Source organism: Mizuhopecten yessoensis, unplaced genomic scaffold (assembly GCF_002113885.1).
Source record: "Mizuhopecten yessoensis strain PY_sf001 unplaced genomic scaffold, ASM211388v2 scaffold716315, whole genome shotgun sequence".
NCBI lineage: Eukaryota > Metazoa > Mollusca > Bivalvia > Pectinida > Pectinidae > Mizuhopecten > Mizuhopecten yessoensis.
The window spans coordinates 363,229-380,688 of record NW_018480055.1 but is presented as its reverse complement, the minus strand read 5'-3'; the positions used below and the strand labels follow the sequence as shown (position 1 = coordinate 380,688).

The window sequence follows — 17,460 nt, the reverse complement described above, 5'->3', positions numbered from 1 at the left end:
AAGGATATACAACTCCACTATCCTGATACCAAGGGATAATAGATTTTAGGGCAGGTGGACATTTTTGACTCATACAAGTACAATAGATCCGACTCATACAAGTACTATAGATCTGACTCATACAAGTACAATAGATCTGACTCATACAAGTACAATAGATCTGACTCATACAAGTACTATAGATCTGACTCATACAAGTACAATAGATCCGACTCATACCAGTACAATAGATCTGACTCATACAAGTACAAAAGATCCGACTCATACCAGTATAATAGATCTGACTCATACAAATACAATAGATCTGACTCATACAAGTACAATAGATCTGACTCATACAAGTACAATAGATCCGACTCATACCAGTATAATAGATCTGACTCATACAAATACAATAGATCTGACTCATACAAGTACAATAGATCTGACTCATACAAATACAATAGATTTGACTCATACAAGTACAATAGATTTGACTCATACAAGTACAATAGATCCGACTCATATCATCAAACAAACATTTAACAAATTAATCATGATTTGGCCGTTTCGTCCTTCATTACAGAAATATTGATCAATGTGGTTAAAACCCTTTTTTCTTCTTGATATACTTTTCACCACTTGTGACCCTCCATACAGATACATCATGTGCTTCCCGGTCACATGAGTATTTGTGTAAACATTCACCTTGACAGGGTTTGGTATAAAACAACAAAAACTACAACGGAAAGTCTGGGCTCAAAATCATTTGAGCACATGACTTGAAATAGAAAGCAAAGACAAATAACGAGGTAAATGAATTCTGTATAACGATATCAATACACATTCCAGAATCGCGGAAGGATTTAGGAGGTCAATGGCTACACGCACACCTACACAGTTTAGTAAATTTCGACACGGATGTCCCCTTCTAACATGAGATATCACCATCATTCCTACCAAACTGATAACTTATTTATAAACACAATCAATATCAAATACCTGATATCACTAGTATCAGCTTTCAAAATTACATGTTCACAACTTCAGCCTGGTTACCTTGTGGATACAGGAGTGTACAATTTCACTTTTGAGTACTAGTCTGCATGCAGATTTTGAAAATTCTACTTATCTAAACCTACAATGTATGTTATCATTAGAAATATTGAAACCTTTCATTAGCCCTGATATAAAATCTACTAGCCAAGGGGTAAAACTGTAAACTCCTGAAGTAATGGAGCCATATGACCATCTGTGATGTCAACCAGGAAACAAGTTTTAACAGACTTTAATCCTAGCACAAAAACTCTTTATCAGCTTTTAACAAAATTTTGAAAGTGAAATTTAATCAAAATTTATAATTATTTAAATTCATTAAGTTATTCAGGTTTTCAGTCCAAATATGGAGGTGTGTTGGCTGTTGATTCAAACAAATATGATTCACAAAAAATCCACTTGTGTTAGATGCCAATAAGTTCATCAGGTTTGAAACATTTAGACTCACATCCTTGATGCTTGATGTTCAATTTTCTGTTATCAACTACAAACACATCAATTTATATTAAAGAGGAAATGTAATCTTTTGAACTACCTGATATACTTCAACTGAGTAAGCTGCTTTTTATGCTAAATTCTTCCATTTTTCAACATATTTTGTTATTGATTCAGACCTCAAACGATAAAGATAAAAAGAGACATGATGAAGAATCGTTTGATCTGTTAGAGAACTTCTGGTTCTGTAGAAGACAAACCAGTCTACTGACATCAAGCTAACCATACGGAGGGTTACCTGAGACTCACCTGATCACAAACAGTCAGGTGAACCTCTGTCATATAGATAACACTTCTGATGTCAACAGGTATGGCCCTCTTATACCACAATGACTAACACACAGCTGGGTACTACCACATTACCTCCCTTTATCAGTTCTACAACTGTTTTCACAGCAGAGCTCAAAAAACAACCTCTCACTAAATAAGGGTCAGACAACACAGTTTTCATTAAACGACAAAGAACAACACTTTTCTCTATACAATCATAAGAGACGCAGTTTTCACAAAATTTACTATCAGAGAACTCCATTGTTAGAAAAAAACCTTTTGCAATTTTGTTTCTTAAACCAATTTGGGGGTTTTCAGGTTTTTAATTCCACACAAATAAAATAGTCAACAGTCCTAACTTTTCCTCCAGCCAATCAATCGATTCACACGGTGATCTGTCCGGCCTGTTTTTCAGACCCTTGTAAGTTGTATTGTGACAAAAATAATGTTTGTGATGTATTAGCACTTTACAGAAGTGGGGAGTGTTCTGACCCCTGTAATGGTGATTTCAGAACCCTTCCTGATCCCCTGAAGTGAATAGGGTGATATTCTGACTCGTTATGGTAGTCGTCAGTACTGTGCCTGATCATCAAAACCCACACAGAACTGTCCCTGATCACCAAAACCCACAACCCACACAGAACTGTCCCTGATCACCACAACCCACACATAACTGTCCCTGATCACCAAAACCCACACAGAACTGTCCCTGATCACCAAAAACCACACAGAACTGTCCCTGATCACCAAAACCCACCCAGAACTGTCCCTGATCACCAAAACCCACACAGAACTAGCTGTCACTGATCACCAAAACCCACACAGAACTGTCAAATGTCAAACGCTACGTATCACGATACTGGGGTCACGATCCAATACCTATCATAAAACATTTAGTAACACTAAACAGTAGAAGCAAAGAGAAAAGATATGTTGCAAGTTTTTAATGGCAATATTACAACAGGAAACAGACTTTGTCCAAAATGGGCATGACTTTAACGTTTCACAAAAGTCACGGTTTTTGACATGCATGTCAAGCCGGAGCCATCACTTGATTGCCATGTTGGATCGAATATAAGTAGACTTAATTCAGAAACGACGAAAATCCAGAAAATATCGTAGGTGTATCATGACTCCCAAAAATATTGTGTATCGTACCGTGTTCAAAATATCGTGATAAATCGTCACCCATTATATCGTTGCAGTCCCAGTGTTTTAATATTTCTGCAATGTCTGTTTGACCTACCCCATGTTGTCTTGCTCCTCTGCACACTGCCCCACAGCCTTGGTCACATTGACCAGTAGAGCCTGGTTAGTACCGGTCAGTAGGTTGACCAGGGGTGGGATTCCTCCAGACTTTCTGATGGCCAGACGGTTTGGTGGGTCCTTGGCTAACTCACCAAGGGCTCCAACAACATTTACTAGCACCTGTAAGAAAAGAAAAGAAACATTTTAGTAGGAAACATTTTTCTTCAATGCAGTTTTTTCAAAATGATTTTGATAAGCAAATTTTTAATCATTTTCAACATTAAAACTTTAAAATTCTATTTAATTTGATAAGATACAGAAAGAAAAAGAATTTTTTGAGGAATGACACACAGAGAGAAATTATAAACAATAAATCATTTTATTAAAATTCACTATCCCTTTTGCTGGGTCTTATTAAACACAAATATATGTACCTCCTCTGGTTGGTCGTTCAACAGAGACACCAGCATCTCTATGGCCTTGAGCTCCTGGAATCGTTGTACGTTCTCTGGACTAATAGCACATTTCCAGATGGCTCCAGTGGCTGCTGCAAGGAGCTCCTTGTTTTCTGTCTTCTGTAGCAACGAGACGAGCGGGTCCAGACCGCCATACTGTCTCACAAGGTCTCGGGTCTCCTTCTCCTCCGCACACTGGGGCAAGGGAGATAACCAGTGGTGAATTTCAAGTTATAGTTAAGAGAGAGAGCCCAAATAATTATCTACAGTATACAGGCATTGAATTATATATTAATTATTTCCCTGTTAGATGAATGTTATTATTCATACAATCATTGGTTGTGAGCATTGAAGGGAGTAAACTAAACCATTTCAGAACTATTCCCAGTGCTATTGCTGAAAAGTATTAAAGCTAGCTATAGTATATCTAAAATCAAGAGGTCTGTAGCCAGAATCACTGCAGCAGAAATGTTTTATAGTAAAAAGAAATGATATCATGTTTTTGTTGTACCTCTTAGTTATTTAAATGGTAAGCAACTCAAAGTCAGAAAGAAAAGAAAAAAAATATGAAACTCTTCTTTGTTGGAGATACGACACAGACCGCTGGGACAGTGAATTACTTGGAGATACGACACAGACCACTGGGACAGCGAATTACTTGGAGATACGATACAGACCGCTGGGACAGTCAATTACTTGGAGATACGATACAGACCGCTGGGACAGTGAAGTACTTGGAGATACGACACAGACCGCTGGGACAGTGAATTACTTGGTTTCAAATGTATACAGAATATCTTATCATCGCTATGTGAATAATAATTATATCAATACACATAAATTTGACGGATTCTCATAGAATATAGAAACGTCATTAAACAGACATTGATCAGAAATAATTATTACATATACTTTAAAAGCTAGTTTGATTCTTTAACTTCAACCCTCCATCTCCGACTCAATGTATGTACAAGGATGTAAGCAACACAACTGATGTATAACAGATCTCAATGAACCAAGATTTTATAAATAAACTAAAACCTTATTCATTAATAATACAGTCTACATTGAAACTTGACCTTTGAACTTTCATCAAAGGAAGATTTATATTAATTAGAAATAAATCCTTTTATTAATACCTTGAAGACTGCTGATGCACAATGCATTTGTAGTTCATCCGTTTGACTCTTGATATTCTTCACCAGATCTTCAATCATACCTTCTGTCCTTATAGCCAACCTGTAGCTCGGCTGTAAAATTAAACATCATCATCATCATCATCATCATCATCATACTTAAATGAAAAATACTAGATCATGATCAAAGTAGAAAAGAGACAGATAATACAGGAATCAAAAGTGTAGTAATATGTCTCGTGTGGAAAGTAGAAAACTTCACGGCAGAGAATGCAGAGTAAGTCATTAAAACTATGTATCTTCAATTTATTTTACGATTCATTTTTTATCACAAAACTTCTAGCCATTCAAAGTGAATTTTGTAACGTTGATTCATGAATGCATATCAACATATGTCAAGACAAACATGAGAATTCAAAACATATTATTAAGAAGAAATGTAACATAAAACTGCCATGAGGTGAGGAAGGCAGTGTCTGAAATATACTTCATATACATGGTACATACAAGTAGAAAGAAAACTACTTGCAAACCTTACAATTCACTAGACATCTTACTAACTTTTTCCCCCTTTTTTTTAACCCATTCTTTATATACAAAATATTAAACTGCCTGACCCTGATTGTATTAGTACCAAATTCTGTTGGCCGAAGTCATTGTATAATAAGACAACATGATCAGTATCATGAAGCTTACCTCTGAAGCGCATTCCTGTAGGGTGCCAACGACTGGGATGAGCATGTCCTCATGGACCGACTTGAGGAGTTTGGCGAGGAGAGGAATGGCGCCCGCCTTCCTCATGGCCTCCTTGTTCTTCTTACTCTTGCTGCAGCTCCACAGGGCCAGTGCTCCACATCGCGCCACCTCAATGTCCTTCTCTATCTCCGGGGTCATTTGGCTGGTCAGCAACACACAGTCCAGCAGGCCAACCTATACCACACAGCTAGTTATAATCATTGTTGAACTCAGGGAAGATGGAAAAAATTGTCTTAAAACATTCTGGTTCATAAAAAACTTAAGTAAATTTTACTTAAGTAAGTCAGAATTTTGTACTAAGTACTGAAATATTTTACTTAACTTAAGATTTCCTCTTAGTTGTATTCCTAAAGGTATTTAACCTTACTGTTTGTACAGTATTGTTGTTGGATGTATGTAACGAATAATTATATTTGGAGAAGATTATGTAAATATGTGCTTGCCATTCAGCAAAAATTTCTCTACAAAATTTACTAACTTTAAAACAAATTGTTAATCTTTGCAAATGTCCGTCCAATCTTGAACTATCAACTATATCCCTTACCAACTTCTTGATTCCTCCATGCTGCCTAACAGTTCGTCTTGCACGACGGAATTTTGCTACATTGGCAATGGTTTCAGCAGCCAAACATTTGAGGTCCTTGTCAGGGTCACGCAGGATCTTTACCATGGTCTGTAGTCCCCCGAGATCAGCTATTGCACGACGTATTTGAGTGTTACGGGAAATTTCTTTTAATATCTTTAGAGAACCGATCTGGAAAACAAAACAAATACATCAATCAATACCTGATGACTTGTGGACAATTCAATATCCGAGCAGAAAATTAATAAAATGAACAGAACAATTTTGACTTACAGATAGCCCCTTCCCATCTGAAAATAATCTCCATTTTCCCCAATTTTAATTTCTCATTCCCAAAAATGATTATCATACATAAAAGAATCTATCTGTTTATTTTTCTATTATAATTTCTGAGCAATGGAATCAACATTTTCTTTGGTCCAAATGCAAAATTAAATAAACATTTAAAATGCAAACAATGACCCAGGTTATAAGACGAAAGCACAATTATTAATGAAAAGAAAGGGTCTGGATGTATTGTTTTTAATTCTGGATTTTCTCAATTTTACGTGTTTTAATGGAAATTTCTAAACACCGTACAAAGTTCTGGTACCTTGCATTTGATGTCTTCTGTGTCGAGTAGGTTGATGAGGACCTCCAGTCCTCCCACATCTCTGATGGCCAACTGACATGTCTCCTGTGCCAAGTTGAAGTCACGCATCGCACACAGGGCTATGATTGTGGCGGTCTGGTTACCTCCCTTTAAAAAAGAATTCAAACAAGTGTACAGGAACCTGTTCGTTTATGTGAACAACCGGTACGTCCATTTATAAATGTAATATTTTCAGGTATAAATCCTGGCGGACCTGCAAAAGGTTATGCAGGCCTTGCAAGGCTTTGTTAAGGCTCGCTGGAAAGCAGCATCAGATTACTGAGTCCGATCTAATTTCATAAACGAACAACTCTGGTCCAATCAGTTCAACTGTTTGGATCGCGATAAACGAAAACGGCCCTGGACTATGGTGCTGGCTTTGTCTGATTACCTCCCTTCACATTCAAACTAGTGCACAGGACTATGCTGATGGCTGTCTGGGTTACCTCCCTTTAATAAGTCAAACGCGATCACAGGGCTATGGGGGCATGCCTGTCTGGTTACCTCCATTAAGTCAAACACTGAGCACAGGACTATGATGGTTAATGTTATTTTTGTCTTTGTATGGTTATTTCTTATTTCTATAAATGCAGTTTCAACTTGATATTTGAAGAAGTATTTGTATGAAACTATCAACAGACTTATCAAACTTTGTCCTGATGATCAGTGTAACCAGTAATGATAATCAGGACAATACCTTGAGATATTTGACAAGTTTCTGTATCTGCCAGTACTCGGAGGGGAGGTCAGCGTTGGTCTCGCTCCTCCTCTCCACGGCCTCCTCTTCCTCCTCACTCTCCGTAGAGCTCTCGCTGAACGAGTCCTCAGCATCTATAGGTGTCTTAGACTTCATCCTACAACGGGGACACTTAAGTTAAACTCAATCGACAACAACACCAGACACCGATATCACCTACATAGAGTCAGCCTCAAGTCAACCTACATAGAGTCCGCCTCAAGTCAACCTACATAGAGTCCGCTTCAAGTCAACCTACATAGAGTCTGCTTCAAGTCAACCTACATAGAGTCCGCCTCAAGTCAACCTACATAGAGTCCACCTCAGGTCAACCTACATAGAGTCTGCTTCAAGCCAACCTACATAGAGTCTGCTTCAAGTCAACCTACATAGAGTCCGTTTCAAGTCAACCTACATAGAGTCCGCTTCAAGTCAACCTACATAGAGTCCGCTTCAAGTCAACCTTCATAGAGTCTGCTTCAAGTCAACCTACATAGAGTCTGTCTCAAGTCAACCTACATAGAGTCCGCCTCAAGTCAACCTACATAGAGGCCGCCTCAATCAAGTCAAGCTTTATATACATGACACACAGACTCAAGCCCAACTCAGCTTGAGGCAGACCTTTATATTGAGTACTAACTTATTAACCCTTTCACCACTGTAGACCATAATGAACCCCTCCAAATCAATGCAAGGTAGAGTCCACTAAAGTTGCGTAGGGGTGAAAGGGTTAAATAAGTAAATATCTAAAATCACAAACATTGGTTGTCAAATTAAACAAATAAATGGACAAAGTGGTAAAACTATTTACCAGAATATAATTTTAAGATAACCAAATCTTACAAAATAAGTTGTTCAAGGAATACATGGATGATGATACAGGTGTTTTACTTTTATATTTTAGAAAATTTCTCCTTTTTCATGTTTGGAAAATTGACAGTGATTGAATACATGTATGTCAGAATCCATACATGTCTTTCTCTCTGTTAAAGAGCTGAGGATTTTCTGAACTCCTTTTTGTTACAGTGCATCAATTTTTTTCAAGTAGGAAATTAAATTGTTCTCTACTAGGAGCAAGATATTGATTTTTTCTTTTTTCTTTTTAGATTTATAATCATCCTTAGCTAATGTTCATAGATAAAGATAACCAAAAGATAATTTTTAAAACGCTACAAGGTTGTTAAAAAGGAAACATGCTTTAGTCCATTAGTGATACATAGTACTATAAACTCTATAGGCCGGGTGATCTAAGTATACCTTAATGTTCAAGAGACAAGCAACTTCTACCATTTTAAGAGTTGTATGCCCTCACAGCAGGGAAATAATCCATAATAACGTGACTTTTATTCTTGATGATTGGGTTTTTGAGTTCTTAAATTTACCTTGGTGTTGTTTTCTTCTTTTTCAGTCTTCTGTTTGAGTCACCTTGCCTCTCACTGTGAAAAAGAAAATTGCACAAATAAGGATCATATCCTTGAAAGAAACTTTAAGTTTGGGTCAGGATTAATGGTCACAGTTCATTGCTTACCATATTGACTGTATTTCTTAAATAGTGGCATTTATAAGCTATATCTACTATACCCCGATACACACTTACATGGTGCTCTTTGACAATTCAGAAAAGAGCTATTCCTCCGTACCTAAGGCCTAGTTTTCACCCGAGCATGTACTTGACTTACTCTACTTTGTATTCCTCCATGCCTAAGGCCTATAATTGACTTACTCTACTTTGTATTCCTCCGTGCCTAAGGCCTATAATTGACTTACTTTACTTTGTATTCCTCCATGCCTAAGGCCTATAATTGACTTACTCTACTTTGTAGTCCTCCATGCCTAAGACCTATAATTGATTTACTCTACTTTGTATTCCTCCATGCTTAAGGCCATACTTGACTTACTCTACTTTGTATTCCTCCATGCCTAAGGCCTATAACTGACTTACTCTACTTTGTATTCCTCCATGCCTAAGGCCTATAATTGACTTACTCTACTTTGTACTCCTCCATGCCTAGGGCGTATGATTGACTTACTCTACTTTGTATTCCTCCGTGCCTAAGGCCTATAATTGACATACTCTACTTTGTACTCCTCCATGCCTAAGGCGTATGATTGACTTGCTCTACTTTGTATTCCTCCGTGCCTAAGGCCTATAATTGACTTACTTTACTTTGTATTCCTCCATGCCTAAGGCCTATAATTGACTTACTCTACTTTGTATTCCTCCATGACTAAGGCTTTAATTGACATACTCTACTTTGTATTCCTCCATGCCTAAGGCGTATATTGACTTACTCTACTTTGTACTCCTCCATGCCTGAGGCTATAATTGACTTACTCTACTTTGTATTCCTCCATGCCTAAGGCGTATGATTGACTTACTCTACTTTGTATTCCTCCATGCCTAAGGCCTATAATTGACTTACTCTGCTTTGTATTCCTCCATGACTAAGGCTTTAATTGAAATACTCTACTTTGTATTCCTCCATGCCTGAGGCTATAATTGACTTACTCCACTTTGTATTCCTCCATGCCTAAGGCGTATATTGACTTACTCTACTTTGTACGCCTCCATGCCTGAGGCTATAATTGACTAACTCTGCTTTGTATTCCTCCATGCCTAAGGCGTATATTGACTTACTCTACTTTGTTCTCCTCCATGCCTAAGGCGTATGATTGACTTACTCTAATTTGTATTCCTCCATGCGTAAGGCCTATAATTGACTTACTCTCCTTTGTACTCCTCCATGCCTAAGTCCTATAATTGACTTACTCTACTTCGTATTCCTCCATGCTTAAGGCCTATAACTGACTTACTCTACTTTGTACTCCTCCATGCCTAAGGCCTTCCACTTGAGTGATGGTTCCAGACGTTTCTTCCGCTGTGTCTTTTGCTTTGTTTGCTTTTCTTTGTCTTGTTCTTCCATTTCTTTCTTCCTTCGCTGTATGTCTGTCCGCTGGGTAACCTGCTCATCATTGTCCATTGTGTCTTCATGGCGATGATCTGACAGCTTTTCGTTCTCCTCTCGCACTTTAAGGGAGAAATCCTGACCACCACAGAAATTAAAAATAAATGATGGATTTCTGAATCATTACCATTTTGGCTTCTTTTAAAAGTGCCCAACTTAATCAGCCACTATTATTTATAACATTAACTAAGATATTTTTCTTTTAAACATGAACATGATTCAATCATTCAAGATAGACTTGACATATTCTAGACAATTTTGTCCACAGTGAGACTAAAGACGGGCTACATAGAACTTTTCTGTTAATATTGTCCACCTGTATCTTTTTCTGGACATGTAATTTTCAATGAACCAATATTTTGACTTTTTCTTTTAAGGATTGAAACACAAAGAAAAACAATAAAATTATATGTGAGATATGAATTCCTAAACTCCAATGAAAAGTAGTGTCATTGTTACTATAAATAGTAGAGTGACCTTGAATTTGACCTTGAAATCCTGAAGTAGGGAATCATTTAAGGTAATCTAATACTAGACTTTTGTATAACGTTTTATCAAAATCCATTGAGAAATGAACGTTGCTAGAGTGATGTCACTGTTTAGGACAAAATAATAATTAAGTGAGGCGACCTTGGCTTTGACCTTGGAATGATTTAATACTAAGTTTTTCCAGGTATTCTCATATTTGACCTTTGTATAAAGTTAAGACACACTAGAGCGTTGACAGTGATTTGGAAACATACTCATATCAATGAACAGTTTGATCTATATAACAAGACCATTTCTCAAACAACATCCAAATCCAGATCTCCCAAGCTATTAATTAATAATGTACACACCCAGGAAAGTCTTTTATATCATGTTGATTTGTACCAAACAAAACAAAATAACAACATATCGCAACGTCATTAAACAGATATTACCTGATTATCAATCATTTCTGCAAACTTGGGACTTTTCTGTTTAAGGAGCAGAACCAGGTCACGGCAGGGCTCACCTTCTCTCTCATATTGCATCTCACCCAGACCGTCGGGTCCCTAGACAAGAGAAAATATTTTACATCTCAGACACAGTACTACATCTCACCCAGACCGTCGGATCCCTAGACAAGAGAAAATGTTTTACATCTCAGACACAGTACTAAATCTCACCCAGACCGTCGGGTCCCTAGACAAGGTGCTTAATTTCAGAAGATTTTTCCTGTCAAATGTTGTCAATATGAATAATAGATCATTGCGATGGATTATACAGATTTAAGATTTTTACTGAAGTGATCATCGATAAGTCGTTGCATAGTTACCAGTTAACAGCCTATATATTAGACCTTGTAACAACTGTATGTTGTGATACACTGCATATTTCCATAAATTGAAACAGCCTTACAAAGTATATAGTACAAAACTACAGGGAAACAACATCCATTCTATAAGTCATTACTAACTACTGTTTATCATTAAGGTTTATGGTCCAGTAGCGTTTTCTATGAATTGGATTAAAGAAAAATATAGGTCATACAAGTTTTTTCCTGAAATCTCACAACTGAACACCACGAACAGTGACAGCAGTGTTCAAACTTAATGGTAGACCCTTAGACTATCACCGTAAAAAGCAAGTGTTTTGTTAAGTCTCTCAGTTATTTCCTATGATGTGAGAAATACAGTAGCGAGAGAAAAAGTCCACTATGAAATTACTTTTCTGCCTTAATTATACAATTACATATTTTCTTTATTTCATCTTAATGAACACTAAACACGCAACTTAATGTTCTAAGTCAAGGACTGGTCTATTAAAATTTCAGTTGGTCTATAAGAAATCGAAATCTCTTAGACGTACATGTATTGTCTATGGTGTGTTAAGATCCTAAATTCTAAGACTGTGAAAGCAGATATAATGCAATCACTCAAATTTATTATTACACTGCTACTTGCTTGGATTATTAAACGTGAATAATTGTTCACAATTGCATGCAGGTTAATTTTACTACTACGATGAACAGAGGGGTGAAGTGTTACCTTGAAGGTGTAGTAGCCAGATGTGTTTGCCATTATGTAGAGAACACCGGTGTCGAAGGGTTGGACCTCAACGTAGGCGATGTCACCATGGAGCTGTCTGTGGGCGGGGGCACGACACCCATTCTCAAACACGAAGACAGGGCCTACAACATCACACCAATTAGGATTTAAAGTTAATCCTTTCTTTAGTCACTGCTAAATTTGAAATGATAGGTTTGATGCATGGACAAGATTAGAAAGCTTTTATATGAACGGATTGCATTTAAAAACATTTTTTTTGGTGAACCAAGCAAAACGTTTGCTTTTAATTATTGATACAGTGCTGCTTGTAATCTGAAAAAAGGAATACTTCCCAAGTCAAAGAGATCATATTTCTTTTTTTCATTTCTCACGTCATTCTCCATTTTAAATGCTGATAAGGTCATTCTAATGAGAAATCACAATTATTAAACCACATGTAGAAGTAAATTAAATCATGTTGATTTCTGATATTTAAACTAGATACATATTTCACTAACCATAGAAGCCAATGCTTTTTAAGACACAGGATTCCTCTGAGGGGCCGGACAATTCTCTTAAGTTCTTCACCTCTCCATCCACCGTAGAAGGATTGAGACGCACTTCTCTGAATAAGCAACAAAACAATAACAGTTACAAGGATATCATATAAGTTTTTACCTCTCTATCATATACTTTACAGGGATACCAAAATTACCATAAATTATTTTAATTATACCTCTCTGTCAAAGACATTACACAGATAAATAAAAACATATTTACCTCTGTCACATACCTTACTGAGCTATCATATAAATCTACATTTCTATGACAAAAATTAAACAGAAAACATGATTATGGTGTGAACTGGTCCAAAATTATAAGTATTTGGTGAATGTTTTCTGCTGATAGAATGAGATTTCAAATTTAACAAAACATTTTATCAATTTTTTGTTGCAGAGTCTGAACATGACTAACAATTGTGTTGAACCAGCCATTGGCAGTTGTTATTGCCAATTAATATGGATACTGCAAATGTTCCAATCTCCAAGTATTCAATTTATTGATTTAATAAATTTTCACTACACTATAGTGTTAATAATTAACACATATTTGTGATCCATTTCTATCACCTATTTTTATGAAAACTTACGCAATCAACATATTTATTTCTACAGATTTTACAGACACCTGCTTACTTTGATATGAGAGAAATGCTTGTGTTCATTAAGTCCTGGTCCAGTTTTGATAGCTGAAGTTTCAGCTTGAGTATGGCTTTTTTCTCCTCGATCTCCGCGGTGCGGTCTTCATTTCCCTCTCCCTCACTGCTTTGTTTGCTCAACTGTTCGATCTCCTTGGTGATCTCCTCTGTGAATCTGTAGATGGAGTTGTCTTCCCCTTCTACTGTAGCGAACCTGTCACCAAGTATGTTGGCTCCTGGATCTCTGTTGGCTGTGACATTGAAGTGTAAAAATGTTCAATGTAACAGCAGTATTACTCGGACACTGACACTTTAAACTCAACACCAGAAACAGTATAGAAAAAATCTAAAACTATTCCAATCTAATAGTTACACTAGTAAGTGTCCATTTAGGTAAATGATCCCTTACAAGTTACAATTATGTGTCTGCTCAATCCTTTTAATGGTTCGGCCATCTCATTCAGTTCACCATGCATCAACTGACTTTTTATCTAAATAGAGTCTATTATGAATTTTTTTCAAGAAAATTAAATGGTTCTGCATTTTAAATTTCTGAAATTGTTAAGTGACCAGAGCATATTTTCTCCCCAATTTTACTAGAAAGGAAAGTCTCAAAATCCCCCCTATCTCATCTAGACCTTAATTAAACATTTTCCGATTCCATGACTTAATTTGAAATGATATACAATGATAATGACCTTCTAGGCAGGCTCTGACTTCGTGTAGTTTTCTGTCGCCTGCTGACTGAGAGACCTTCTCCGCCCACTCCAGACTCATCACACAACACTGATAGGATGAGGCATTTATCTTCATCAGCGAGAACAGGGGGTTCTCTTTATCAGCCATCTCATCAGATACCAAGTCATCCCCCCTGAATAAGATAAGATATTTAAGTTATATCAAGTCATTTACAGTAATCTCCCCTTTTATGATTAAAATTATATATTTATTGGAATGTAAGAATTTTATATCATTATCACTTTATATATATTTGTATGTCTTCCATCATGGCAAGCTTATATTGAAAAAAAATGAATCAATTGGTTGAAATACTTGTGTAGTGGATCATGGATTTATTAAAAGTACATTTGTTCTACCGAGGCTCAAATGTGTATAAAGTGGACAGATTGGCTAAGGGACATAACACATACTCAGTATCAATGTAACTATAGATAGTACAAGTTACATACCGTTCTGAACAGCCTGCTGCAGAAAACTGGTTTGGTGTTAATGAGGATTGCCATTTTAATGGTTTTTTGAACACAAGTTTTGATTCTGATGAGAATTTACTGCTGTATCCATCAATAAACTGTACAATGCAATTGAGGAGTTCTTCATTAATTTTTGTGAACTCCAGTTTGCCTCCGGTTCCGTCTTTGGCCGACGTCCATTGGGCCGCCCTGGTAAACGCCTGACCCATCCTGGTGGTCTGTCAGGCTTGTTCCCAGGAAATCTTTTCTACAAATATATAACAAAAAGAACTTGATAGTAAGAACAATCATTTCTTCATTGTTCAAAAGCACATACCCGTTATACCAAATATACCAAAGCAGGAAAAATGGTAGTGCAAGTCCCTCTGGGTTTGAGTCAGCAACCCCACATGATCCTAGTTTGTCGCTAACTGATTGGGATAATGGGAAAATTTTCCCTGAAGTAAAGCTGGAAAGCTTAATAGTGATCATATATATATACATTTAAACTATCTACGATTACGTAGCTACTGACGTAAAGATGGTAAAGCACTAGCCACATGCTACCTGCGGCTTGGCAGAATTTATCTTTAGCTCATTCGGTAGAGCATAAGACTAGTAAACCCGAGGTCCCGGATTCGACTCCTAATGAACGGATCATTATTAGATGAAGACATTGAAACAAATATTGAAATAATGACCTTGCATTTATCTGTTTATATTAATGAAATACATAACATACTGTAGTATTCTTGTTGTTGTACACACTATCTATTATTAAAGTCATCGACAACAGTCGCTTGCTTCCAGACGGACAATTTCTGCTGTTTGTTAACTTCATAACTGCTGCACACTAACACAGTGACATTTGACTAACACAACTGCCAGTACTTCATATCAACAGAACAGTCACATTTTTTTCATACACTCGACAATCAATAGCTTTAAATAATATAACGTTTTCATCAAATGAGTGTACCTTAGTCTGGTTTAATAAGTATCAGCTGAATTGCACATTGAACATCCTTAACTCGTCTCTTTGCTTACCTTTCCTCTTCGTAACTCGATGCAGACAGCTCTGTAAATACCGCGTCGTTGCTAAGGTCACAGCGCAGGCGTAGCCGGAAATCCACTTATTCAAGGGACGTAACCGTGGCACACCCTCTGAAGCCTAGGTAGCACGTCCCATTATAAATAACGCTCACAAATGGGAAAAATGCATAAGTAACATTTAAAAGCCTACTTTTGATGTTAAAAAGTAATAAATTCCACTTTGCACTAAAGTATTAAAGCCACTTTGGCCGTCTCTGTGGAGTATATAACAAGATAGATTTTGTTTAGTATCTGTAACTTGAGATATTCTTCTTTTAGGTAATGACAAGTCTTAGTTATTAAGCATGAATTCCATACGCTGGTTAATAATCTTGATTCTATGAGACAAGGAGAGTAATTATTGTTAAAAAGGGTATTTATGCGAGTCTGTTGCTGTCTGTAGAAGGTACATACACTGAAGATCACAGTAAAATATTTATAATTACCCATAAAACCAGAACAAGAAGGATGATATGAAACTCTTCAAAGGGAGGACACACAGGCAAATCAGCAACAACATGGCGGTGAAGGCCTGGACTAGTCTGTCGAATCAGGTGGAACATACCCCAAGTGTTAATAGTTTTAAACACAGACTCAACAAGTTCTTGTCGGGTTACCCTTGTAAATTCCATGCTTCTTGCTATTAGCATTCCTGATCAGATAGCCTTGTGGAATGTTTAATCATGATTTAAACTAATAAATTACAAGATAACTGAAAACTGTATACGCAACGTAGGTCATGCATTACTATGGTGAACAATAGTTTTACTATAGATTATGAAGCGGCATTTCAGACAAATGAAAATAAATCGTTTTCTAAAGCAAAATTAAAAAATATATTCCTTTGATCATTTAGTTTAACATTCCCTTTATAAAGGTATAAAAAGATCAATTTTTAAAATGAAAATTGGTGCCATTTTTTAGTTGAAAATACCACACGAAACCACTTCAGTCTTAACAAATTTTTAACAAAACAAATATTCTGACAATTTCATTGTCAAATAAAAGCATGATTATGTACAAATCTCAAAATGTATGCCTCTGACAATTAAGTAAAGGAACTTTTTAACACATTGATGTGAAATTAAAAAATATTACATAGAAATTGGTTGTGTGTTTTTTAGGTAAAAATGGTACGTAATTTAGTTTTTCCCATTGCTGTACAGGTAAACAAGCCTTGACACGTGTTCACCGATACGTCTACCGTATTCACGGCTGTATCATGGAAGTCTCTTGGTTATATCCTGATAATTGTCACACATAGCCCGCACAATGTATGTTGCTCATGATGTGTGGATGCCTTCAAGATGACGGGAGAGTGTTGGCAGAGGAAAGTCAGTAGGATGATTCCTGAAACCATTAGAGGGAGTACCACTGGTAGACTGGTCCCTCAAAACTGAAATTAGGTACCGAGAGTCTGAATAATCTTATTGAAAAGGCGAACAAGAGGGACATTCGGGTTGTCGGGTTCGGATTTCTGTTTTTATTTTTCTAACTGACACCCATGTTTGCTATTTTATGTTTTCTGTCCTGCAGAACCAAGTGCGATAGTCCGAAATAACTTGTTATCTCCCTTTTGAAAAAATAAATGGAAATGCCTGATATTTCAAAGGGAGGTAGTCTATTGTTTCGAACTACAAATGTGAGTATAATACCG

General features: G+C 36.7%; 1 protein-coding gene across 3 annotated transcripts in view; it reads right to left on the bottom strand.

Annotated features, from left to right (window-relative positions):
• LOC110442965 (armadillo repeat-containing protein 4-like) overlaps positions 1-15,844 on the bottom strand; it is a 31,137-nt gene extending 15,293 nt beyond the window's left edge. For 2 of the 3 annotated variants that reach the window (XM_021486860.1, XM_021486862.1), the window contains exons 1-16: positions 15,759-15,844; positions 14,712-14,979; positions 14,220-14,392; positions 13,520-13,772; positions 12,842-12,948; positions 12,324-12,466; positions 11,235-11,348; positions 10,160-10,389; positions 8,728-8,781; positions 7,307-7,463; positions 6,571-6,717; positions 5,940-6,149; positions 5,336-5,569; positions 4,643-4,753; positions 3,483-3,698; positions 3,047-3,228 (exon numbers count right to left, since the gene is read on the bottom strand). In XM_021486860.1, coding sequence (XP_021342535.1) covers positions 3,047-3,228; positions 3,483-3,698; positions 4,643-4,753; positions 5,336-5,569; positions 5,940-6,149; positions 6,571-6,717; positions 7,307-7,463; positions 8,728-8,781; positions 10,160-10,389; positions 11,235-11,348; positions 12,324-12,466; positions 12,842-12,948; positions 13,520-13,772; positions 14,220-14,392; positions 14,712-14,941 — 2,561 coding nt within the window. In that variant the 5' untranslated portion in view covers positions 14,942-14,979; positions 15,759-15,844. Of the gene's footprint in view, positions 1-3,046; positions 3,229-3,482; positions 3,699-4,642; positions 4,754-5,335; positions 5,570-5,939; positions 6,150-6,570; positions 6,718-7,306; positions 7,464-8,727; positions 8,782-10,159; positions 10,390-11,234; positions 11,349-12,323; positions 12,467-12,841; positions 12,949-13,519; positions 13,773-14,219; positions 14,393-14,711; positions 14,980-15,690 lie in introns of all 3 variants that reach the window. The other variant, XM_021486861.1, reaches the window with a different exon arrangement.
• Between the last annotated feature and the right edge of the window lie 1,616 nt (positions 15,845-17,460).